Source organism: Aedes aegypti, chromosome 1 (genome assembly GCF_002204515.2).
Source record: "Aedes aegypti strain LVP_AGWG chromosome 1, AaegL5.0 Primary Assembly, whole genome shotgun sequence".
NCBI lineage: Eukaryota > Metazoa > Arthropoda > Insecta > Diptera > Culicidae > Aedes > Aedes aegypti.
The window spans coordinates 31,197,569-31,224,113 of NC_035107.1; the positions used below are offsets into that span (position 1 = coordinate 31,197,569).

Sequence of the window (26,545 nt, forward strand, 5' to 3'; positions counted from 1 at the left end):
TTAATTTGGTGTAGTTACGATCATATTTCCCTATTTACAAGTACATTATTTCGTATGGCCGGTGACGAATGTTCATATAAATTCTTACACAAGATGACAAACTATTTACAATGACAACGGTTAACTTTATATACCTAACTCTTACCTATATAACCTTACATAATATCTAAAACTCCGTTTTGAGTGGCGACTGATGCTGTTGGTGTTGCTGCTGTATGTGCACTTGGTGATGCTGAGGCTGATGAAGTTGCTGCTGCTGGTGTTGCTGTTGCACAACTGGCGATTGCTGAATGATGTGCGTTTGCTGATGGGGAAGGTGTTGCTGTTGTTGGTGTTGTTGTTGCTGCTGCTGCTGTTGCAACTGTTGAAGCTGTGCTGCGTTCAGAAATACGCTGCCCGGGGCCGCCTGGATGATGGTCGGAGCGGCTTGTATTTGCGGTGCCTGGATGATGATGGGTTGTGGCGTTGCTGCGGTTGATGTGGTCGCAACGTTTGTGGCACCTTGAATTTGCATCTGAGAGCGGATGAAGTTGAGCTGACTCTGGGATAGGGGGATCTATGGGAAGATCAAGACATTAGCTTCGAAAGAAAAGTTGGCCAGCATTAAAAACATCTTACGGGAATGTGCGTCACTTCTCCGGTCGGTGTTAGAACTTGCTGAACCAATTGGAATGGTTGTGTTGCTGCTGCTGTCGCAATCTGAGTAGGCGTGATTGTGTTGGCTGTTGTCGTTTGCATGGTTGCTGTACCCGTGACTGGATTGGCGAGGTATATGTTCTGCGTAGGGGTTGCAATGCACAGTGGTCCAGGAATCAGTTTTACGCGGAAAGATGCATTTTGAGCTTTAGAATGAAACATTAGACAAAAACGGTCTTCTACAAAGTTGTTTGTATTAGTTAAGCCCTTTGTTTGATGTTATTGAAAATTAGGGTGGACCACATTTTCATAGAAATTGTGTAACTTACTTTCTTATTTGTAGAAATTATATTATACATGCTTCAGCAAAGTTGTAGACCATTCAATTTCAAGCAACTTTGCCAAAAAAAGTTTTTTTGTGTCTCTTAAATTGACTGATTAAGAGCTTTTTTTCTACGGTGACAGGGTGGTCCGAACAAAACTGGTTTTCTGGCTTTAGAGTTTTCAATTCAAATTTCTCATCAAAGTAGTCTAAGAAACACTTTTAGAGCTTTGAAAAATGCGTTATTTGGTGAGTGAAGAAACTCGTTATCTCCTTCCGTTTAGGAGTTATTGTTGTTTTTCTCTCAAAAACATGCCTACTTTGACTGTGAATATCTCTGATTGGGGCAAACATAAAAAATATCTTTTGACGGCATTGAAAAGACAAAATAAAATTGTATATTATATCAAAAAATTACAGATGTGTTATTTTTGTAACTCTAATAAAATGTCTTGAAAAACAAAGGATTTTAAGCAGAAAAACTCTGATAACTTTTGAACTAAAATAGATATCATCAATATTTTTGCATAAATTTTCATTTTGTTTTTTCGTTTTGTTAAGTTCTTAAAGTCGTTCATAGACCGCTTTGACGAGAAATCCGAAATAAGAAAGATAGGGCTCTAAAACTATTTTGAAGATTTTCATAGTATGTATTTCTTTATTATTTTGCATTTTGGGCATGAAAATGAAATTTTAGACAAAAATGATCTTCTACAAAATTGTTTCTAAAAATGTAAGTTTACATACTGTGTCATTTGAAACTAGGGTGGTCCACAATATCACACATATCATATAATCAACTTTTTTATTTGCAAAAATACTGGTATATGCTCTTAGGCAAAGCGGTAGAACTTGAAATTTTGATCAACTTTGCCAAAAAAAGTTTTTCTGTAGCTCAAAATTTGACCAATCTAGAGCATTTTTTCCTAATCATCGCAGGGTGGTCCAACAAAAATAAATTTTTCAACTCTTGTTTTTTTAATATTATTTTCTCGTCAAAGTCGTCTATGAAAGACTTTTAGAACTTAACAAAACGCAAATTTTCATGCAAAAAGATTGTTGATATCTATTTTAGTTCAAAAGTTATTGAAGTTTTTGTGATAAAAAATATTTGACTTTCAAGACGTTTTATTAGAGTTACAAAAATAACACATCTGTAATTTTTTGATATAATATACAATTTTATTTTGTCTTTTGAATGCCGTCAAAAGATATTTTTTATGTTTGCCCCAATCAGAGATATTCACAATCAAAGTAGGCATGTTTTTGAGAGAAAAACAACAATAACTCCTAAACGGAAGGAGATAGCGAGTTTCTTCACTCACCAAATAACGCATTTTTCAAAGCTCTAAAAGTGTTTCTTAGACTACTTTGATGAGAAATTTGAATTGAAAACTCTAGAGCCAGAAAACCAGTTTTGTTCGGACCACCCTATGTCACCGTAGGAAAAAAGCTCTAAATCGGTCAATTTAAGAGATACAAAAAAACTTTTTTTGGCAATGTTGCTTGAAATTAAATGGTCTACAACTTTGCTGAAGCATGTATAATATAATTTCTACAAATAAGAAAGTTAGTTACACAATTTCTATGAAAATGTGGTCCACCCTAATTTTCAATAACATCAAACAAAGGGCTTAACTAATAGAAACAACTTTGTAGAAGACCGTTTTTGTCTAATGTTTCATTCTAAAGCTCAAAATGCATCTTTCCGCGTAAAACTGATTCCTGGACCATAGTGCAATGGTGGCGATCTATAACGAAATGAGGTTTGTTAAATTCATACCACAGACAGATTTTTACGTAGATAAATATATTGCATATTAAAGTGCAGGAAAGTAGGCCGTTTCATGTCGGATTGATTTGACGAAAAACAACCTATTACTATTAATGCGATCCAAGGGATCATCGATGTAGCCATGAAAACCAACTTTTACTACGGTTCTCTAACTCGATATCGAGATACAAAATATCGAGTAAGGGAGAGTTGACTGTACACTGAATATTCATGATAGTACCTGGGGAGCTTGAGCTTGCACCGGTTGCGCCTGCTGCTGCTGCACAACGGGCTGAGCCAGTTGCTGCGTTACGACGGCGGGAGCCGTCTGTACCTGGACAATGTTGGCACCACTGGTACTAGGCCCCGCACCGCCCGTCGTCGTCGTCGTCCCACTACTACTACTGCTCTGCAGTGCCTGCTGATGTTGCTGAGCCAGCTGTAGATAGTACTGCACGTCATCTGTCGAAGGTTTGGTCTCATAATCCCTGCGCACCGGTTTGATCTCATCCCTTGGCACAATATCGATCAGGAAATCAAACTGGTCGTACTTCGCTATGGCCATTGCGATGTCACTCCGCTGCAAGGTTCGCCGTTTATTGTCTTCGGTGTGCAACCACGCCCTCAGCGTCAACTCCTGGATGAAGATTTCGGCCGCTTTGGCGAACAGGAGTGGTGCTTCGGCGGAAATCATCTTAACGTCCTCGTCCAGTTTCATGATCTTCTTGATGCGGGCCAACGGGAGCACTTGGTTGCCGGGTTCGACGTGCTTTATCCGCTGCATGTCCTCCGACACCTGGGGCCAGAAGTCTTCGATGGCGCGCTGGGCCTCGGTCATTTTTTCAGGTCCTGCACCCGGTTCGGTCATCTAAAATGTGACAAATAATTCCAGTTAGTTGTAGTAGACTACCTACTAAATTATATTGTAGGGAAAGTGTACCAGTTATGGACATAGTGGTTCCCTATTTGGCCATACGGGAAATTTCGATAACTTAAACATTTTAAATCTTTTTGAATGTTCGAACATCAATTTAATCTTTGATAAGATCTTTAATCTTACTACAAAAACACACAAAATCGTTCATAACGTGAAAACATTCAAGTAATCCCGTATGGCGAAACAGGGAACCACTATGTTCATATCTGGTACACCTACCCTATATAGTAGTAGGGTGCGGTTTTATTTTTTAAAGCTCTCTAAACCAAAAGTTCGTGTGCTCTTCTGAATTCAAATCACATAAAAAAGAAAACTCAAAGTTTGTCAAAAATATATCAAAATTTAGAGGTGGTGGCGCAAGGTAGATTTTCAGGTTATAAAATTAGACCAAGAGTAAAGTTTAAATAATTTTGTTAGTTTCCAAACAATTTTGCACCTTTTAGTACCATTCTTTTCAAAATTTAATTTATGAAAAGTTTGTGGTACGTCAAATTTGCCTTAAATTAAAACTAGTATTAGTCAAATAAACAAATCTCGCATAACTTATGATCTCGCCCTAAAAGCCATTGGTAGCCATGTGTGTAGCTCGTTGTTTCTGAGCATTTGAATGGAGTTACACGTTATTTAACAACGCTATGGTGAAGAAAGGATCATTTTCTACCTGTCAGTGGTGTTGGTTTGGATGCTTATTGATTAATTTGCTCAGAAACAACGAGCTACTCACGTGGTTACCAATGGCTTTTAGGGCGTTATCCCAGATTATGCGAGAAATGTGCTTATTCTGCGCGGCGTGTGAGGTGAGACGAGTCGACTGAGAGGACGATTGTCGCATCGCTCCCATTTGATTAACATTAGTCGTCTCACGTTACTCGAGGTAAGAGCGAATCGTCTCGACTCACACGCCGCGCAGAATTAGCACAAAATAAGCGAGAAATATGGGTTTTATCATCGTTCTCTCTCTTTAGGGCTCTCCTTCGCTACTGCTGTTTATCGAGTTTGTTACAATTTGCGAAACATTTGGGTTTATTCTACGACTGGCGTGAGGTGACAATTGTCGGTGTCGTATAGCGAGGTGAAAATTGTCGACTCGAGTGAAGTGACTCTCCATTTCAGGGCTGGTAGCAGTCAGACAGCAAAATAATAGTGACTTTAGTGACGAAAATGATCAAAAAAGTGACCGAATAGTGACCAAAAAGTGACTTGAAATTTACAAATATTAGTAATAAAAGTGACTAGAAATGAAAATACGTTCTACGTATATATTAACCAATCAACATATTAGGCGAATTTAGAATGTAGAGAGCTACATTTTTCTTACTTAACAGTTATCTGTCCGATATAAGACTTAATTGTCATAAATGGTCAAACAGATAACGTATTTGAGCTTTCATTTATCATTTTTCACGAGACAAACATTAGCTTTATGTAGGTTCCTATGTTATATTTCTGATATCAGTCGAAAAAAAATCAAATATAGTAAAATGGGGCGTTAAGGACTCGTGGGGTTTTAAGGGATTGAACTTTTCCATCAAGTTTGACAATTCACAAAAACGTCGAAAGCCGATATATCAGTCATCTGAAATGCTTGATTTGTTCGGAGGATTGTGAGCTGCATTATGTGATAGGGAATGTCTATTCAAATAAAATATTGTGGAGTCTAGATATTGAAAACGATTCAAAACATTTTTGTTCGAATTTTATAGGCAGAATACATTTAACTACAAAACTATGAAACAATATAAAGAAAAATATGTAAGTAATTATTTTTTACGGCCCAGATAGCCGTAGCGGTAAACCCGCAGCTATTCAGCATGACCATGCTGAGGGTCGTGGATTCGAATCCCGCTGGTCGAGGATCGTTTCGTAAAGGAAATTTTCTCGATTCCCAGGGCATAGAGTATCTTCGTACCTGCCAATAGAAATATTAGTAATAGAACGCTAGTGGCGCTGTTGTCACAAAACTGTAATTTATTATTATTACCTTTAACTGTACTTTTTCAATGTTTATTCAATGCCATGTTGTATAGGATGATTTGTTATGTTTTTGAAAATTTTTCTGACACTTGCCCGGTACTCACGCTGTCAGCGCGTGGCAAACTAGATGTTGGTAACAAGAACAGTCGCGACATTAGCGTTCTTAGGTTAATGTTTCTACTTACCTGCCACACGATATACACATGCAAAAATGGTCAATCGGCAAAGAAAGCTCTCAGTTAATAACTGTGGAAGTGCTCATAAGATCACTAATCTGAGAAGCAGGCTTTGTCCCAGTTGGGAAGTAATGCCAGCAAGAAGAAGAAGAAGATCTAAGTAACATTGAACATAAGTATATTTAATTGAGATCACAACGCAGATAATTTTTTTTTAAACTTTTATCTAGATTTCAACTTTTAATATATCTTATGCAAAAAGTCTCTTTTTGAAAATAAGTGGGTTGTTAAGGGATTATCTGTTCTACTTTTGCCAAATCACTAAACTCATTCGATTTGCCGTAATATATTCCAATATACATTTGGCTTGTTCCGTGAAATAAAACTGCATTGTAAAAGATAAGCGGTCTGTTATGTGTATTACTGAATATCGCAATAATGTCTAATCTAGAAAATCGGTAAACTGGTAGGAAAAACTTGATAACAACGTATTGAAGTAAATATGGGATCAAGAAAACTTGATACTATTTCCAAAACTTGTTCGATCACACTGGTAGAATGTTAGGAAAGTTTGAATGATTCTTTTATTTGGAAAAGATTTTATAGCCATTGATCCTTCTAGTGGTACATAATTCTATGAAGTAGTAAACAATAATAATATTTTGTCATTACTCAGACTCTATAAATGAAAAATTGCGCGAAGAGTGAAACCAAATCTACCTATCGAACTGTCAACCTATCGGGCAGACCAGCAAAACAAATAAGGGCTATTTTCAAAGACAAAGAAAACCAATCATTCAAAGAAGCCTCTTCGCGCAACTCTCTGTCTATAGACTCTGTCATTTCTGAGCTCTTTTTGAGAAACTTCGCGGTCTAGTCGGGCACTAAACGCATTGTGTTATAGAGTGAGCGTTTCGCTTCATACTGTAATATTTTTCTTCTTCAGTATTTTTTCGGCCATTTCACTGGGTGTTTACATGGAAAATTGGCCATTGCTTGTTGAAATTCCTTATAAAGCATAAATCCTAAACAAGTTTCTGTCAAATTTGATAAATATTTTTTGTTGAAATTTCAGAGAAGTTTCGGGCTTTTTTCTTGCAAGACTTTGCAGGATTTGCAAGATTCCTTTAGGCTAGTCTCCGTTAATTTCTCCAGAAACTCATCTGAAGAAACTCAGCAGGGCTGTCAGGAATTAAGCCTTTGAATGTTGGCTGAGTTTCGAACCTATACCAGAACTTTTATCACAAAATTCAAATAATAGATCAGAAATATCTGTACATTATTCATTTGAATTCTTCCTGCAAGTGAGCAAAGAACACTTTCCTCTTCAGACATTGATAGGCTGATAGAAAAAAAAAATTGCATTAGAATAAAAAAAATAATGACCTGCTATTTAATTTTAAGAATCTGGTCCAGATTATCGTTGATTTATCATCGAATCACGAAAAAAGTGACTTTAGTGACCATTTTTCTGAAAAAAGTGACTTTAGTGACTTTTTGTTGCAGATAGTGACTTTTTAGTGACTAGGTCGGAAAAAGTGACCAAGTCACTAAAAAGTGACTCGCTACACACTTAAATTATTTCACCGACCTCAGTAAAACTTTTCGCCGAGAACCCAACAGCTGAGCGTTCGGTAATTTACAATGCCGAATCTCGGTACTTATTTTACCGAGATTTCGGCAAACCAAATGTTTTGCCGAGATCTCGGCGAACGTTACCGAGATTCGGTAAACGTTTACCGAAATCTCGGTAAAAGTTTTACCGAGAATCGTCAAATTATTACCGAGATATCAGCTGTTGGGTTCTCGGCGAATCCGTTTAAGTGTGTACCAGGCCTGCCATTTGATTTACACGGCGAGTCACTTCACTCGAGTCGAGTATTGTCACCTCGCTATACGACACAGACAATTGTCACCTCACGCCACTCGTAGAATAAACCCAATTGCCGATCATAGATCGATACAGATGCGATGTTTTTCATCGCTATTTTTTTTTTTTTTTTGAAAAAGAGTCGTATGGAAATGGATTCTACAATCACTGAAAAAATTGGCTTCAAACTGCTGGAAAATTCCATGCAGGATTTCCTGGAAAATCATACAAACTTACTATTTTAGCTTTTTGCAGAAATCCAGAAATTCATGTGTAGCTACTGCTGGCGCGGTAAATGGCTGGGCATGGCGTACCATTGGTACCTCGCGTACCTGCAGGAATAAAATAGACCCCTTTGTGCGGTCCTTAGCCTCTTGCCCAGCAACTCCTATCCCTACCTCCTCGTGGTACTGGCCGGGGTACGAGTAACCTTGGGGAAGATCGGGTAACCAACCCCCGGTGGGAACTTTGGTCGTATGCTGACAGGGAAGGGGGGGTTTGCTTTTGCAAACCTGGAGCGTCTGTACTCCATGTTAGGAGCGGCTCACAACAGCGTCTGTTCCTCATGTCAGGGGCGGCTGTCCGAGTGCCAGAGAAGGACTCTAAGCTAAACTGCGCACTATGGCCCTCCGAACATTTAGGGGGAATGGTCCTCCGGAAATCTAGGGGGTTGGTGTCAGGCCCTGCAAGCCAACCGTAAAAACACATCAGCACAGGAACGTCAACGAGAGAATACAGACCGGAACGATCGGCAAAGACCACAGCGACGAAAAAGGACTAGCGATTGGAAACTCGGTACGTGGAACTGCAAATCTCTCAACTTTATTGGAAGTACTCGCATACTCTCCGATGTACTGAAGACCCGCGGTTTCGACATTGTAGCGCTGCAGGAAGTGTGCTGGACAGGAGCATTGGTGCGAACGTTTAGAGGTAATCATACCATCTACCAGAGCTTGCCGATCAATGAACGAATGTGCAAGTTAAGAATCAAAGGCCGATTCTTTAACTTCAGCATAATCAACGTGCATAGCCCACACTCCGGAAGCACTGATGATGACAAGGACGCATTTTACGCGCAGCTCGAACGCGAGTACGACCGCTGCCCAAGCCACGACGTCAAGATCATCATAGGAGATTTGAATGCTCAGGTTGGCCAGGAGGAGGAGTTCAGACCGACGATTGGAAAGTTCAGCGCCCACCGGCTGACGAACGAGAACGGCCTACGACTGATAGATTTTGCTGCCTCCAAGAACATGGCCATTCGTAGCACCTATTTCCAGCACAGCCTCCCGTATCGGTACACCTGGAGATCACCTCAGCAGACAGAATCGCAAATCGACCACGTTTTGATCGATGGACGGCACTTCTCCGACATAACCGACGTCAGAACCTATCGTGGCGCCAACATTGACTCCGACCACTACCTGGTGATGGTGAAACTGCGCCCAAAACTATCCGTCATCAATGATGTACGGTACCGACGCCCGCCCCGGTACAATCTCGAGCGGCTGAAACAACCGGATGTGGCCAATGCGTACGCGCAGCATCTTGAGGCAGCGTTGCCGGATGAGGGCGAGCTCGATAGGGCCCCTCTTGAGGACTGCTGGAGGACAGTCAAAGCAGCCATTAACGACGCTGCCGAAAGCGTTGTCGGATATGTGGAACGGAGCTCACGAAACGATTGGTTCGACGAGGAGTGCCAAGAGGTTTTAGAGGAGAAGAATGCAGCGCGGGCTGCAATGCTGCAGCATGGTACGCGGCAAAACGTGGAACGATACCGACTGAAGCGGAAACAGCAAACCCGCCTATTCCGGGACAAAAAGCGCCGCCTGGAAGAGGTGGAATGCCAAGAGATGGAGTTGCTGTACCGTTCTCAAGAAACGCGGAAGTTCTATCAGAAGCTCAACACATCCCGCAAAGGCTTCGTGCCGCGAGCTGAGATGTGCCGGGATAAGGATGGGAGCATCTTGACGGACGGACGCGAGGTGATCGAAAGGTGGAAGCAGCACTACGATGAACACCTGAATGGCGCAGAGAACACAGGCACAGAAGGTCAGGACAGCGAAGGCGATGGCTACGTCAGCACAGCGGATAGCGGAAATCAACCAGCTCCCACGATGGGGGAAGTTAAGGATGCCATTCAACAGCTCAAGAACAACAAAGCCGCTGGCAAGGATGGTATCGGAGCCGAACTCATCAAGATGGGCCCGGACAGGTTGGCTGCTTGTCTGCATCGGCTGATAGTCAGAATCTGGGAAACGGAACAGCTACCGGAGGAGTGGAAGCAAGGCGTTATATGCCCTATCTACAAAAAGGGCGACAAACTGGAGTGTGAAAATTATCGTGCAATCACCATCCTAAACGCCGCCTACTAAGTGCTATCCCAGATTCTCTTCCGTCGTCTATCACCTATAGCAAACGAGTTCGTGGGAAGTTATCAAGCAGGTTTCATCGACGGCCGCTCGACAACGGACCAGATCTTTTCCGTGCGGCAAATCCTCCAGAAATCCCGTGAGTACCAGGTCCCTACGCACCATTTGTTCATCGATTTCAAGGCGGCATACAATAGTATCGACCGCATAGAGCTATGGAAAATCATGGACGACAACAGCTTTCCCGGGAAGCTCACAAGATTGATCAGAGCAACGATGGACGGTGTGCAAAACTGCGTGAAGATCTAGGGCGAACACTCCAGTTCGTTCGAGTCTCGGCGGGGACTACGACAGGGCGACGGACTTTCGTGCCTGTTGTTCAATATTGCCCTTGAAGGTGTCATGCGGAGAGCCGGACTTAACAGTTGAGGCACGATTTTCACGAGATCCGGACAATTTGTTTGCTTCGCGGACGACATGGATATTATTGGGAGAAAATTTGAAACGGTGGCAGATTCACCCGCCTGAAACGCGAAGCAACAAGAGTCGGGCTAATGGTGAATGCGTCGAAAACAAAGTACATGCTGGTTGGCGGAACTGAGCGCGACAGGGCCCGCCTAGGAAGCAGTGTTACGATAGACGGGGATACCTTCGAGGTGGTGGACGAGTTCGTCTACCTCGGATCCTTGATGACGGCTGACAACAATGTTAGTCGGGAAATACGAAGGCGCATCATCAGCGGAAGTCGTGCCTACTATGGGCTCCAGAAGAAACTGCGGTCAAGAAAGATTCACCCTCGCACCAAATGCACGATGTACAAAACGCTCATAAGACCGGTAGTCCTCTATGGGCATGAGGCGTGGACTATGCTCGAGGAGGACTTGCAAGCTCTTGGGGTTTTCGAACGCCGAGTGCTAAGGACGATCTTCGGCGGCGTGCAGGAGAACGGCGTGTGGCGGCGAAGGATGAACCACGAGCTCGCTCAACTCTACGGCGAACCCAGTATCGTGAAGGTAGCTAAAGCTGGAAGGATACGCTGGGCAGGGCATGTTGCAAGAATGCCGGACAACAACCCTGTAAAGATGGTGTTCGCCACGAATCCGGTCGGAACAAGAAGGCGTGGGGCGCAGCGAGCTAGGTGGATTGACCAGGTACACCAGGACCTGGAGAGCGTGGGTCACAGTCGAGGATGGAGAGAAGCGGCCATGAACCGAGGGAATTGGCGAAATATTGTTGGCGAGGCTTTATCAAGATAATTGATGTAAAGCCAAATAAGTAAGTAAGTTACTGCTTAAATCCAACCCACCTAGAACCTCAAGTTTTATTTGTGCTTATTCTGCGCGGCGTGTGAGGTGAGACGAGTCAAATGAGGTGACAATTGTCGACTCGCTCCCTTTTGATTAACATTAGTCGTCTCACGTCGCTCGCGGTGAGATCGATTCGTCTCGACTTACACGCCGCGCAGAATAAGCACAATTCTGAATTTTCTACGTCCTTAGCAATTGTTTTGATTTATTCTGAAGTATACCGCTCTCTTGTGGAATCCTCATTTTAATTCGAAATTTACAGCTTCAGCTATTTTTTTTAAATACCAAGTTCCTTCTCAAAATCCTTACTTTCATCTGCTATCCTTTGAATAATCTCAGTTTTTTAAATATTTTAACAGCATTGGCTTGAATTTTGGCTCTCACACGACAGTTTTTAAAAAATGCTAACACTGGGGTCGTTCCTATCCAGCGTTGCCAACCTTCCAGAATTTTGAGGCCCAATTTTACAAAAATCTGGAAGATCCAGATAAAATTTGAAATGGATTTGTAAGGTTTTGTAAATGATTTGTAAACTTCCAGACTTTTCCAGACAAATTTTCAAAATCTTTCAGGTTTTTGATAAATTGACTTGGCCCCTGTACTTGTCTGACATTTCGGTATTGACCATTGCACGAATTTTTAGATTCTAATGAAATTGTTCATGTGCTAAATATAATTTGCACACTCCCTAACATCAGTAGGCTTATGCTTTGAAAGCTATTAATGACGTTTCAAAATAGTTCAAAGCAGTCAAACAAATTGCATCAAAACGTCTTTATTGTTATGTTTATTTAGAAGCAACCAGCATTGGTGCAGAAAAATATCCACCATATCACCAGCTTCAGACTTATTTTACCGACCAACGGGCTTTGGAATCGTGAACTACAACCAATTGCCAGCAGCCGTACAGCTAATCGGGAAGTATTTCCTTTGAGAAGCTGTTGGCTACTGAATCCATAATGACAGAAGCATCGTCTTCGGATTCTGATACGTTTCTACAGATTCGGGACGTAATCGAATAGTGATTCGGCATTCCTTCTAACGGAAGAACTTTCAGTAACTTAATCTTAGTCTTTGTCTATCGATTCACTTAGGTACTCCACGTTGAGAAATGAACTGAACTCTTCATCTAGAGGTCTTCTGGAGCATCTGGAACATTTTGCCGATGGCGTTACTGGAAATATTCAGATTGCATTCCTAGACCGAGTGAATTTGCACCGGTGGATAAGTCAATTATGTCAGGGGTCATGCATAAATTATGTCAAAGGGGAGGGGGTCAAGCCAAGCATTACAGTTCTTACAATATTTTTGGAAGGCTCATACAAAAAAAAAAGAGACAAAAAGGGGTGAGTTTTCGAAAAAGTTAGAATTTGACATGACGTAATTTGTGTTCCATCGCTTATGCCAATCGTCGGAAACAATCAAAACAAGGATGAAAAAGTTAACATCAAAGCACGCTGTAAAACAAGAATGTGAGTGTATTTGAGAGGTGTGCAAATGTTAACTGTGCAAAAAATTTATGCACAGTAGTCTAATAAGGTGCAAAATGCTCAATAAGGACACGGAAAACAAAATACATCCATAAATTGAGTTTAAAGCGAGGGTGTGACAAAATCTCATAAAGCAAAAACAATTTTTTTTGGACACGGAACCAACGGAAAAATTGAGTAAACATGTGTTTCTGGTGTAAACTTAAGCGTTTGGTACTAAAATTTAAATAGGGCTTCAGGGCTATTTATATCGAATAAAAAATTGCTGAAAAAGCTTCTGTTTGGGAGCTGGTCCTTCTCCTTGAGGTGCACTCAAAATAATCCACATGTCAAGGCTACGTGAAAACATACGTAGTATTCTACCGGAGTTTCACGTTACATCTACTGACTTCCTGCGTATCTTCCACCGAATTGTTCCTATGAATTCTAGATGATTTTTCAATGAGTTTTGCTGTAGGTTTTGAAGTAATTTACGTTTGATTTTTGTTTCCCGCTGTTGTGATATTTTTGTTTCCATCAGTTAAATACTTGAACCTGTTGGAATAGAGGTAGTGTCGCACCTCAGGTAGAAGAATCGTCGGTTGAGAAGCATGCGTCGTCGTAGGTAAAAGTGTGGAAGATTTATCGAGAGGTATGATATTTGGATAAGTGTGATTGAATTGTAAATATATACCTGGAATGAATAAAGAGAGTTGCAGCTGCTGATTGAGGTATCAGTCAGTTAGCTGCCCAGTTGAAGGAGACATCTACTGTATTGTATTTCTTTATGATTTGCAATCGGATGTGGACGGGCTAGCCTCGCTAGGATCTGCGTGGTCTTAGCGGACTAGCCTTTCAACAGAACCAAACACTTTATATGTTTTTAATTAATATTTATTGACATGTATCAACATGTAAATCTTAGGTTGAAAAGCAATTTTAATCTGATCCAGGTCATATTTTTTTCTCACCGACTTCGCTTATCGTGTTTTGTCACAGAGTTGATTCACAGGGAGATCATCGGTTTCACTTTGGTCGGCATAACGTAAGTCACAATCGCAATTCCGGCAGGCAAAAACACTATATGGTGATATGCTGATCCATATAGTATTTAATAATCGTAATACAAATTTACCTTACAATGTTTCTATACTCTGAAATATAAGCCTAGTTGTAGGGTACTACTTTTTCATCCTGTCAGTTCTACAGTTCTGCTTCCAAACACAACACAGAATGAACAAATGAATTAAAATGAACCAAAATGGGTACGTGATTTTCACGTAGGGTTTATCTTTTGGGGTTTGTCCGTTCAAAACACTTATTTAACACTTGACCATCATATATATAAAATCCCAGAGTTGTCTGTCTGTCAGCAACGCTTTGAAATATTTCACCGAGCGCTACAACAGTATTTTAAGATCACCACAACAGTAAATTTAATGTTATAACATAACAATTTCTAATTGTAGAGCACTACAAGTTATTTGACAGAATATTCTAGCGTTTTATGGAACACATTTCTTCCTCATTCGTAAAATGTTCTAGAATTTCTCATAGTTGTTGTTTTCATTTTTGGGAACTTCTCTTTAAAAAAAAAGTTAAACAAAGTCGAGCTCTTCTGGATTAATATATCTATGTTTTATTTTCACTGATGCTGCAAAATCAATTATGTGCAGATATACGCTAAAGCTATAAGATAAAGCTTTATCTTCTTCTTCTTTCTGGCGTTACGTCCCCACTGGGACAGAGCCTGCTTCTCAGCTTAGTGTTCTTATGAGCACTTCCACAGTTATTAACTGAGAGCTTACTATGCCAATGACCATTTTTGCATGTGTATATCGTATGGCAGGTACGAAGATACGCTATGCCCTGGGAAGTCGAGAAAATTTCCAACCCGAATAGATCCTCGACCGGTGGGATTCGAACCCACGACCCTCAGCTTGGTCTTGCTGAATAGCTGCGCGTTTACCGCTACGGCTATCTGGGCCCTTCATATTGAAAGCGAAAAAAATCAATAAAAGAGCAGTTTTTCAGAATGTGTTGATATTACACTCATGGTGTGTTGGTTGAAATGTTGCATGAATCGTTCTCAATTTTGTGTGACTTCGATTAAACGTGTTGTTCGGTGATCAAATCGTAATTAAACCACTTTCAAGCAAATTGTAGTTCGGTTGAACTTGGATTGGGTTGGGGTTTCGACAGTTCCACCTATAAACAAGAGTTTGACATGTGGAAAAGCAATACACATGAATCATATTATTATCCGCCAAATCTAGTTTTTATTTTATTCACTACTAGTGGTCCCGGCAAACTTCGTCTTGCCATCAAGTAGGCTGTTGAAAACCGCTACGAATCGTCTCATACAAAATGACAGTTCCGTTCACTTTCGTTTTTCCGACTTTCCCGGTGAATATCCTGGAACTTTTATACACACAAACACGTCGGAACCCTTGACGAACAAAATGGAGAAAGTATCATCAAAATCCGCTGACCCGTTCGTAAGCCATTTCGTGACATACAAACACCATTCCTTTTTTATTTATATAGAAGATGAAACTAAAAACATACTTAAAACAAAATTTCATGGTTACTATGATGGTACGAATCTGCAATAAAAGATCAGTAGATCACTCAAGAAAATGGGTCCCTTGAATTCATGTGGATTTGCACATACGTTGCTCAAATTTCCAAAATCATTAGTTTTATTTGTGCCATATACTCACAATGATAGTATTAAATACCTTATATTTGCAGCACATATACACCATTTGAAACATATTCAAAGTATGTGCAATATATACATTCTTCTGAAGTGCAAAAATATGGCATCCGTAAAAAGTTTTCGTGGTAGTGATCTCAATAAGCTGCATTTGTCCAGCGATACTTTGTTAGTATCGGAAGGTAATTATGACTGAGTATCACCGCTATGACATTGTTTTAACTTAATCTACTTTTATGCAGAGGAAGAAATCGAATTTCATCAGAAGCAATAAATGATAATCGACTGATGAACTATCCACCTCGCTGTCCACAGAGATGTGACGTAGAATTATGACCAATACGAGTTGCCTCAACAAGTTGCCAATTTTTAGTTCGTCTGCTTCTACCGTTTATTATAATTAATTGTTATGTCATACCACATATATTGTGGCCGTTGCAATGTGTCTATCAATCTATACAATAAACTATTTTTCTTTATTTTTGCTCATTAATGGATATAACAAGGAAACCCAAAAACGTCCATTAATATGATTTGTCTGATCAATATGATTTGTCTGATCAATATACTCCATTGAAGCCGCCCATGTAAAGTATGTGTCTGGGTTATGAATCGGATATATAGTAATCATACTTTAAATGGAAATAAAGATTGGCGACCCCTCATTGATTTCGCACATACCTTCCATGTGCAAACCCCCATTGCAAAAATCCATATGGGTTGGCACATGCATCAAATGAGGACATTATCTTGAGTGATCGAATGCCTCCGCCATGGCAGGACGGCGAAGAGTCAATTCGCGTTTTGTTTTATTCTCCTAAAATCACAACACTGGGTCCATCCCGTTGCACGAACATTTTGGTCCCCTTTAACAGCTTTCCCAAGAATTCCTGTTCTATGAGTCAACATTTCCATGCGTCATTACAACTGTGATTTTGAAAGACAACTTTAAATTATAGAACACTGCAACAGCTATTCAGTAGAATATTTGAGAATGTTCTCTCTAATGAATGTTCGGGAATTTTCGAAATGTTTCACAGCTGAAGAAACACTACAACATCATTAGAGCTGTATTATTCCAAATTAGAACATTACAGCAGCATTAAGGCCACGTGCTCAATAGAGTATGGTCAGAGCATAAATTTAGGCGATTTGGCGGTCATTACTCATTAGTATCATGCGTGTCAATGTCGGGTCATGTTAATAAAATTATAACCATTATCCTCTACTTCTAACGTTACAGCTCCACTGGTACATAGTGTGTTACTCAGCTTATTATTTTATGAGCACTTATTACTTTTATTTATTAGTCCATATTGTCAATTTGCAGTTAAGGCCCAAGTGCAGTGCATCATTTTGCAAAAGTCAAAACTGAAAAAGCAGTTTTCTCTTTATAAATAGACAAATCGAAGAAAATAAAAACACACAGCTCTTTTATTTGGCAAATAAAATGGCTGTGTGTTCTTATTTTCATCAATTTATTGTTTTAAATGGAGAAAACTGCTTTTTCAGATCTGACTTTTGAGCCTTTTTTCTTGACCTTAATCATAAACATTATCAATCTTTGAGAGATTATGCATAGCTCTCCGCTTGCAAATTTTGTTAGAGCGTGGCTAGCCACGTTGGGTAAGCTAGTTTATTCATAAAGTCCTTTACGCATTACAAACGCTTTATTTAAATACAACTACATTTATTACACCAACTAACAATTCAAGCGTGTGCTAGAATAAGGGCGTAAGTCGCATGAGCGATTTCTCTTCATCGATCCTCTCTTCTGTGAATAAAGGTGACAAGATGCAAGTTTGTCAGCATTTGTTCACTTCAGGACGCAAGATTGCATCGCTGCCAAGCAATCTGAAGTGAAAAAATGCCAACAAACCCGCATCTTGTCACCTTAATTCACAGAAGGGAGAATCGATGAAGAGAAATCGATCATGCGACTTACGCCTTTATTCTAGCACACGCTTGAATTATACATATATTGGTTTCGGTTCTAAAATTGGGATCTCGGCTCCATCTGAGCCTCTTGTCGACGTATTTTACACTAACTGGTTATTATTTTGATACGCGAAGGCGATCATTGCACTATGGGAAATCAGGCGATCATAAATCGAAAATTTTGTTTCCTAAATCATTTTTGGTTATTTTTCACTTATTACTAACAACTTTATTAGGAAAATCTTAAATTTGAAGATGCTACTTGCTTTAGTTTCTGAGATATACAGTATAAATGTCAAAAAAGAATGCAAAATTTACACTTTCCGGCAAAAACTTTTTTTTTCAAGTTCATCAAACAATTACATTTTTCATTGATGGCCTTCATCTAAATACGTTTCCATAAAGGTTTTGACATAAACTTTCTGCTGTACTATTAAAATAATGTCATATCACTAATAAAAGAAAAATATTCAGGTGCTCGTCGAAGTGCTGCTTCCACCTTTCGATCACCTCACGCTCGTCCGTCAGAATACTCCCATCCTTATCCCTGCACATTTCGGCTCGCGGGCTTCGTGCGGGATGCGTTGAGCTTCTGATAGAACTTACGTGTTTCTTGAGACCGGCACAGCTGTTCCATCTCCTCGCACTCCGCGTCCTCCAGGCGGCGTTTTTTCTCCCGAAAGAGGCGGGTCTGCTGTTGCCGTTTCCGTCTATAGCGTTCCACGTTCTGCCGGGTCCCTTGCTGCAGCATGACCGCCCGCGCTGCATTTTTCTCCTCCAAAACCTCCTAGCACTCCTCGTCGAACCAATCGTTCCGTCGACTCCGTCCCAGCCGGACGATTTATTTTATTCCTTAATTAAAATTAAGGTTATTCCTTAATTTTTTCTTAGAAATTTGCCGAATTTTCACAAACTATCTACGTTCTTGTTACATAAACGAACCAGGTTTTCTATCCTTTTCTTTTCTTAAAGAGAAGTGGACCGGAATTAAAGTATGCCCCCTCCCGAAATTAAAGACCGTAAATTAAAGTATACTTTCTACTGTTCATAACTGTACTAGAACTACTACACTTAATTCTGGCCCGATTTTGTTCTACTTCCTGCCAATCGTTTGTAAAAAGGAACCAGAAACCTAGTATCTTTGTAGACTGGAAGATTTCTACGACTGCTTTTCATTCTGCATATTTTATTCATACGACGGTTATGGGCTTCAGTCGCTTCTTTCTCTGAAGAAATCGAACTTTCTCGATTTTTGAACGTTATTTATACAGAAACTGACCAAGGTTCGTAATCCTCTTTGCTTCTTATTGAGATGTATACCGGAACGTATACCCTTTACTCTAAATGCTTCTTACCATACATCCGCAGACATAGTTATCATTATTGAGTGAGTGATCATTATGAAAATTTGTTGAAATCTGACAAATCAAGTATGTGTTATCTAAGAAATGGTAAACTAAACTTTAAATATAAATATACCTTCAATGGCTTGATCGTTCTCTCCCTTTGTTTTTTTTTTTGAATTCTTTATTGAGCATTTGAAAATGACTTCAAACAATTGTATCTATTTATTTGTATGAATTCAATATCTGGAGAAGTTCCTGTCAGTAAAATAAGTAATCATAGAAAAAAGATGGTTGTATGAACTTTAAAAAGTCTCATCCCCATTGCCATGAAGCATTTTCAGTTTCGCCAAAAGTATACTGAAACAGTGCACACTGTAGCCGTCGCTGAAAAAACGTGATCGAAATAGTTTTGACCTTGAAAACATAATTTTTGTACCATAGTGTTTTAGGGAAAGTTTTACCATAAAATAATGACTATTTTATGAAAATGTCAATTTGGTGATTAATCCACCTAAATGTGAGATCGAAATTTTATTATTCGTATTTAAGAATTTAAAAATAAAGTTTATTCGGAAAAGTTGTAGGTAATATTGAAAGACACAACTTTGCTGAATACACCGTATGCATATCTTTTGATTGTCATGTACATTTGTGGAGGTTTTCGTGGAACGCCCCTAAAATCACTTTTTTCATCATAACTTGGTTGGATGATTTCTTACAATTTTCAATGGATCATTAAAATAACCAAAACGGCCGCTATAGAAAGCATAGATAGCGCCACCGTAGCCTTGTGTGTTTGACAGAACAGCAATGCTCTCACAATGTTAAATTCCATATACAGTGGCGCCTTTGTTTTGATGCGGTGAGCACTTGCAAAAACTACCTTCAATGATCCATTGTTCTAGTGTTATTTGTTACTTGCAAAAACGCATAACTTTCTCTAAAAGAGCATATTTTTATCTCTCTTACTTTTCGAGTTATTGAAGGTTTTATATAAAATTTTGCTCCTTTTTGACACTAAAAATCATTAGGTTTTTCACATTTCCGCAGTCTGAAACTTGCACATCCAATGGTTTGAAACTAATACTATGAAATGTAGAAAGCCACTTTTAGCCTGCTTTAGCCTGACGGTCAAAAGTCTGAAAAAATGTTTGCTTACAAGCATATATAATTTACACTTATTCACAATACCCTATATTGGCTTAACTTGAATATCTGGCAACCCTGTTTCGAATCTTATGCAACCGAATCAATAATGTAATCAATCAACAACAAATCGGAATAATCTGTCCAGATTGGTTTATCACAGACAAACAGACTAAATTCGAAAAGGTGTTCAATAAGGGATTCTGGTACCGACTACTTTTGCTGAATACCGATTCAATGGAACTAAATTTATTATCAGTATCGGTCGTATCAGTAAAATACCGATAATGAAATTTTTTCTGCTCAATTAATTAATATTACTATACTTTTCGTGTTGTTCATCAGAAACCCCTTTATTTTGTTTTTATTATAGAAATCATTATTAACAATTATAACATGTATGCAGTTTACAGCAAATTATCAATTACATGAAAAAAACTTTTTTTTGTTAACAAGTTTTTGAATGTTTGTAATAGTTATCTGAAATATTTATCCTACCGGCTGTCATATGATTTTCCGGATTTTCCATAACCAGAACCGCTTGATTGATGTTGCGAACATTATAGTGGTTATCACGCCCAACACGGTGGTTTGCGAATACCCTTTAATGGATAAAAAATACTCATTATCGAATAGCATGTCATAAAATGGGAGAATTTCACAATTATGAAAAGGGTAAATATATACTCATTCTTTCAACTCATGTACAGTGTACAAATGGGTAAAATTTTACTCCTTAATGGGTGAAAAATTAGTTGGAATATATTCGCAGTATACGAATGCAAAATAGTAGTTGATTGTTTGTAAGTTTTACTTTTTGTATACAACGTGTTAAAAAAAGCATACAATGAAGTGGTAAGTTGTGAACTTAAACACCTTTATACAGATTAACTGATAATAATCTTGAAACACGCATATTTCCAGGTTGTCTCGTTGTTCCTGCCACCTTGCATGTAGCTGACATGTTCTAGACCCAGCGACCATCGAAAGGAAGTAGCTGTTGGTTCAGAAACAATATAAATATCTTTATTTATTAATAGATTTATCAAGCGTATAAACCAATTAATTGTATAATTAAAAACTATTATTTTAATTAATATTTATTTATTTCATAAGTTATGATTTGAGATTATAATTATTTATATCAATTAATCGCAAAAGTGTAAATTTTTACCCTTTTTATGCCAAAAAGGGTAATTTCTTACCCTTTTTATGCCGTGAGCGAGATTTACAAAAAGGGTAAAAAAAAGCCATTCATTGACAGAAACCGCTTTTACCCGTTAAAGAGTAAACCGTGTTTACTCTTAAAATGTGGAGAGGCAGTTCTAGCGGAAATGGGTAAATTTTTACCCATTAAAGGGTATTCGCAAACTACCGTGAATGGTATGGGTGCCCTAGTGTAGATGTAGTTGTGAACCTTAGGGGAAAACAATATGCACTCTGTCTCGAAAAACACCCAGAATCCGGGTGTAAATTTTCCAAATTGGGAAATATTTCCATATGCATTTTTATGAGTCTGGAAAGCGTGTGCAAGTTTCTTTGAGGAAAACAAAAACAAACTGTGTATGACGAGCGTATGCTAGTCTTCGTGCGTTCAAATGTCACTAAGCTCTATAAGCAACGCGTAATATTTTTACTCGGGTACCGCAGGCACCCGACGCCAAACTTGTCGCAGCCACGTGAGGAGGTTGCCGTGGCAACGGCGCACCCGCGATCGTAGCAAGCGGGAAAATTCAAATAAAATTTGGAGAAGTGAAAAAATTGTCCCAGAAGAAGGCTCGCATAACTCATGATCTCGCCCTAAAAGATATTGGTAACCATGTGTGTAGCTCGTTGCTTCTGAGAATTTGAATGTAGTTACAAGTTATTTAAAAACGCTATGGTGAAGAAAGGGCCATTCTCTGCCTGCCAGTAGTGTTGGTTTCGATGCTTATTCATTCATTTGCTCAGAAACAACAAGCTACACACGTGGTTACCAATGGCTTTTAGGGCGTTATCCCACATTATGCGAGAAGGAATCATTTTTGTAAATTGTAAAGCTTTATACAATATTTTAATAAAATTAGTTTTAGTCAGTACAAATGCGTTTTAGTCATATTTCCGCCAAGTTAAGTGATTAATTGTTCGATTCGAATGAGTGGTTTGTTCCGTGGAAGTGTTTCGCTTGAGTCACGTGTTTGAAGTGCTGCATATAGTGGAACCTGGCTGGAGCCAAAACTGGTGCTCCTCTCCCGCAAAAAGCAGTTACTTCTGTCCGTCCACAGGTGAGCCAACTGTCGGTCGATTCCGAACGAGCCACGCTGCACTGTGTTTTATTTTCTCGATTTCGTGCGCTTTTTGAATAGCGCCCAAACCGTTGATTTTAGCGATATAGTTCGTTCGGAGAAGTTTCTTGGTATATTAAAGCGCAACTTTTGACGAAAAAAGTTTTGTGATCAATCCACCTAACAGTGAGATAGAAAAACTATTTTTTCAAAACATTTAGATAGACATAGTGTGTCTTTGGCAAAGTTGTAGAATTGTCAATTTGAAATAACTTTGTCGAAGACACAATTTTTCTATCTCTTATACTTTTTGAGATATATGCCGTTGTATGTGAATGGCCCATAACCTTTTTCCAAGATTTTTAACATTTTTTGTGTTTTCTACAAAGTCATGAAAAAACCCGTGTTTTTGCTGAACATATCATCACCCTATCTTTTGAAATAACAAAGTTATTCATGAATTACTCTTTTTTCAAGGGGTAGTTTGGGCCTCTATAACTGGCTTCGGCGCAAAATGGTGCAGACAACTCTTACAAATCATGAAAGTACCATATCTTCCCTTTCCGCATTTGATAAAAACTTTTGTCAATAAGCGTCTTTGCATGGGTTTTTACTATCAAACAAATAAACCTTATTGAAACGAACTCAACTGATAATTCTTTTTCCTTAAGAGATAGAGAGGTGCGATGTTCAGCAAAAACACGCGTTTTAAGATATTTAACAACTTTGTAGAAGACATGAAAAATGTTAAAAATCTAAGTAAAAAGTTATGAACAAAAATTATTTTAAACGAGTTTTTTCATACAAATTTGTGTACTTTATGTTAAAAAATTCGTAACTCTTTTACAAGATTTTTGCGTGATTTGCGTGATACTTTGCACAGGAGAAATTTAATGTTGTAAATTTTCCCCAGTTTCAACATACAAGTTTGTTGATATATTAAACAAAATCTACTATTTCTAAAAATGTGTATTGTAATTAATTATGAGTAATATAATGTTCTTTTACATATGAATAATTAATTTTAGTAATATTAGCATTATTAGCTGAAAAATTTTATAAATCATATTTTTCCGTTTTGACCCAATTTCACCCCCTATTGTCACCCCCATCAACGGTATTCTAACATATTCATTCATGTTCAAATGACAAACTGCAATTACATTATGTAACAGTTTTTCACAATTAACTGATTGTTATAGGCTCAAGCGCTATATACCATTGTGGAGTCAATCTTATTTTGTAAATAAATTTGTTTTTCTAGCACAATATTCTGAATACAGTAATGTCCCGATTTTGTCAGCCCCATGCTGCGTTTAGGGTTGACAAAATCCGGAACGAGCTAAAATCGGGATAACGTTTTTCGACTGGTTTCAAGCTTTATTTTAACTTAAGGACCTGGTTTCATGATTTTGTTAATATCAACATTATATTAATACTTCCATTTTCTATGCACCCAATATTGCCAGTATAGATGTGTTTAGTCTAATAAAAATAAATATAAATTGTAGGCTGACAAAATCGGGAAAAAAGGATGCTAAAATCGGGGATAGACAAAATCGGGTCAAAAAGGGTGCTACAAGAATACAAAGAACTGAATTCTAAGCTATATTTTTTTCAATAGCCAATAAGTTAAGGCTAAGTAGCCCGTCATTCGTTTTAGCAGCGATGATGACTTTACAACTTGCAATTTCAAAGTGATAAAACTCAGTCTTGATAGTTTATATTGACTTGAAAAAAAATATCGCTGTACGCGCTAACAAGCATAAAGTATGTTGATACTTTTTCAGCTGTGTCAGTGCAAAACCAACTGATTTTCTTTGATCCCAAATCGTGAGATGAATTAGCAACAATCATCAACGACGCTTACAAATTTCAATGACGGCCTACGTCGCCTTAAACTCTACTGATAAAACAAAATTTGTGTACTTCACGTCAAAGCAACACTTCTGCAATTCACCAATGGAGTTTGATTTCATCTATCAGAATAAAGATTTGGTGTTTTGCTGATATTACGTTAAGGTAAGTGAAGCAAAATGTTAAGCTCGTAATGAATAAACTATTTTAAATAAATAACAGCACTTGTTCACGTCCGTCTGCTGCCTTTTTCACAACACTACATCAGAGGCTCATCATTAAAGCTTCATCTTCTGCATTCAGTCGAAACCGACATATGTAGCAGCTGCATGTCGTTTTTGCTCTCCCAATTTCAACGACCAGCCAGGTAATAATAGCGAATTGCAATGTAATTGACAAATATGTATTGAATTCTTGAAGAATAAAGTTGAGTTGAATATTGCAATGCTTTTGTTCTTATTCTTGTTGAAAACAACTTTTCAGGGAAACATCGCTAGTTCGAAGCTACAGTTATTCGATAAAAAAACAATTACCGCGTCCTAACTAGAGATCAGGGAGTCGTGAGTTCGATTCTCACTGACAAGAAATTTTTCGCAAATCTTCACATAAATTTGTCCATCTAATCCAATTGCAAATTATATGTAATGTTTAGCTTTTCGGTAGTTGTTAAACTTCCACTCGGCTGGTTAGCCGTAAACCACGAATAATAATTTATTAAAAAACAAGTAATTATCGATTGTTCAGTAATTTAGACAGATGCCATCTAAAACGCAAATTACAGATCGTTCGGTAATCTTTTCATTTTTCCGAATCAATTACCTATCGTTCAGCTGTTGAGATTTCGGTAAATAAATTACCGACTTCGGTAATCTGTTATAAGTATGTAAAGAAATTTAAGAGTGTGTAGGGACCTTCTTGGGGATGATACACAAATTATGTCACGCTAAATTTCAACTTTTTCGACCACCTCTCCCCCCCTTGTCACGTTTTTTGTATGAGTAATCCGAAAATTTTGTAAGGCTTGTCACGCTTGGCTTGACCCCCTCCCCCCTTAGAGCGTGACGTAATTTGTGCATGACCCCTTGTCAAAGAAAGCTCTCAGTTGTTAATAACTGTAGAAGTGCTCATTAGAACACTAAGCTGAAAAGCAGCCTCTATGCCAACAACAAGAAGAAGAAGGTGATTTATCTAATAGGCCGCTGAAGTAGACTTTCATATGATTGCCATAATAAATAGTCAACTTTCCATATTCGATATATCGATATCGAGTTATAGAACCATAGCAAAATTTGGTTCTCCCTGACAGTTTTCATGGCTACCTCGGACCTTAGAACAATAATAAATTGCATTGATTTTGTGTTCCATAACATATCTCTCGCATGGTATTTATTATTTCCATGGTATTTACGCATGTTACATAGTCCATAATTACTCACATAAGCATTTGAGTGTAAAGCAAAAATGTGATACCGCTCGTTCACATGCACGAAATATGCAAGAGCGATAGTTGCCAATCAGATAATAACTACGTCACGCACCAATCAATCAATCGCATTCCGCATCTCGAGCCAACAATTAAACCGGTCACTCATTTCGGTGGCCTATCATCACACATCACTCCAATCGAAGCGAAGACCATTCGCCAGAGCGGAAAGCGACAATAGCAACATACAGACCTCCACCAATCATTAGTAAAAGCAGCGGCAAATATTTGCACCAATCGTAGTAGCAGCGGCGTTGCCATTGGCTCCCTCGTTTCAAATTTGGTCGAATCGAAGCAGCCTGCCGCATTCAGTCGTGTGAACAGTGAAGTGCGACGGACGACACGACGGAGAAAAAGCTCATCATTGGCAGCGAAGCGAAAGCCGAGCGCAGAGCCAGCCGAAGGGAAATCGGTTCTCGACCAATACGATCGAAGCCGACCCGAGTGCGGCCCTGGTCACGTTTGATGGGCGATTTTCGAGAAAAAAAAGCACAAAATCCCCCTAACCAGCAGGCGATTGGCCAATCAAACGGCCTCCACCCGCAGCAAATAGGCTTGCTGGGATTAATGAGAATGCAAATCATAGCAACCGAAGAGCGCCACAGGTGAAACACGCACTTACCTTAATCTGGGTTGCTGCGATTGACGCGTAAATTCAAAATCACGACCACTTGGATTTCTGCTTCCTGTGTAATCAAGCACCGATTATCTTTTATGACGCGTCACCAAAGAAACACGAATCACACCCGTATACACTTGGATTGCACCTGGAGATCCAATCACCTAATTACGCACTTTGTCAATACGCGTGGAGCACGCTCCAATCGGAAGGAGGCCGAAATTCTCTGGACGCTGATTGAGTGGATCTTTTTACCAATAGTAACAAAGCAGCCACAATTCGATTGGCTCTGGCGTTTGACAGCGCTTCTTCGCTTCGTCCAGGAGTGACCAATCC

At 39.0% G+C, this 26,545-nt stretch overlaps 1 protein-coding gene across 3 annotated transcripts; it reads right to left on the reverse strand.

Moving 5' to 3' along the window:
- Positions 1-26,545, reverse strand: LOC110674834 (nuclear transcription factor Y subunit gamma). Of its 3 annotated transcripts, none has more exons than XM_021839310.1 (5): positions 26,213-26,545; positions 2,974-3,600; positions 2,695-2,709; positions 619-789; positions 1-556 (listed from the first exon to the last, which is right to left on the reverse strand). In XM_021839310.1, exons 2-5 carry the CDS (start codon positions 3,598-3,600, stop codon positions 167-169), a joined length of 1,203 nt encoding a protein of 400 aa, XP_021695002.1. In that variant the 5' UTR covers positions 26,213-26,545; the 3' UTR covers positions 1-166. The 3 variants fall into 3 exon arrangements, with proteins under 3 accessions (XP_021695002.1, XP_021695001.1, XP_021695003.1); XM_021839309.1 differs by having other exon boundaries at positions 619-796; positions 2,702-2,709; positions 26,213-26,544; XM_021839311.1 differs by lacking the exon at positions 2,695-2,709 and having other exon boundaries at positions 619-777.

Excerpts from the sequence above, each read along its gene's own strand:
- LOC110674834 (XM_021839310.1), bottom strand. The coding sequence starts at position 3,600 with ATGACCGAACCGGGTGCAGGACCTGAAAAAATGACCGAGGCCCAGCGC. Across the intron at positions 557-618 it reads GAGAAGTGACGCACATTCCC|ATCCCCCTATCCCAGAGTCA; the intron begins GTAAGATGTTTT and ends ATCTTCCCATAG.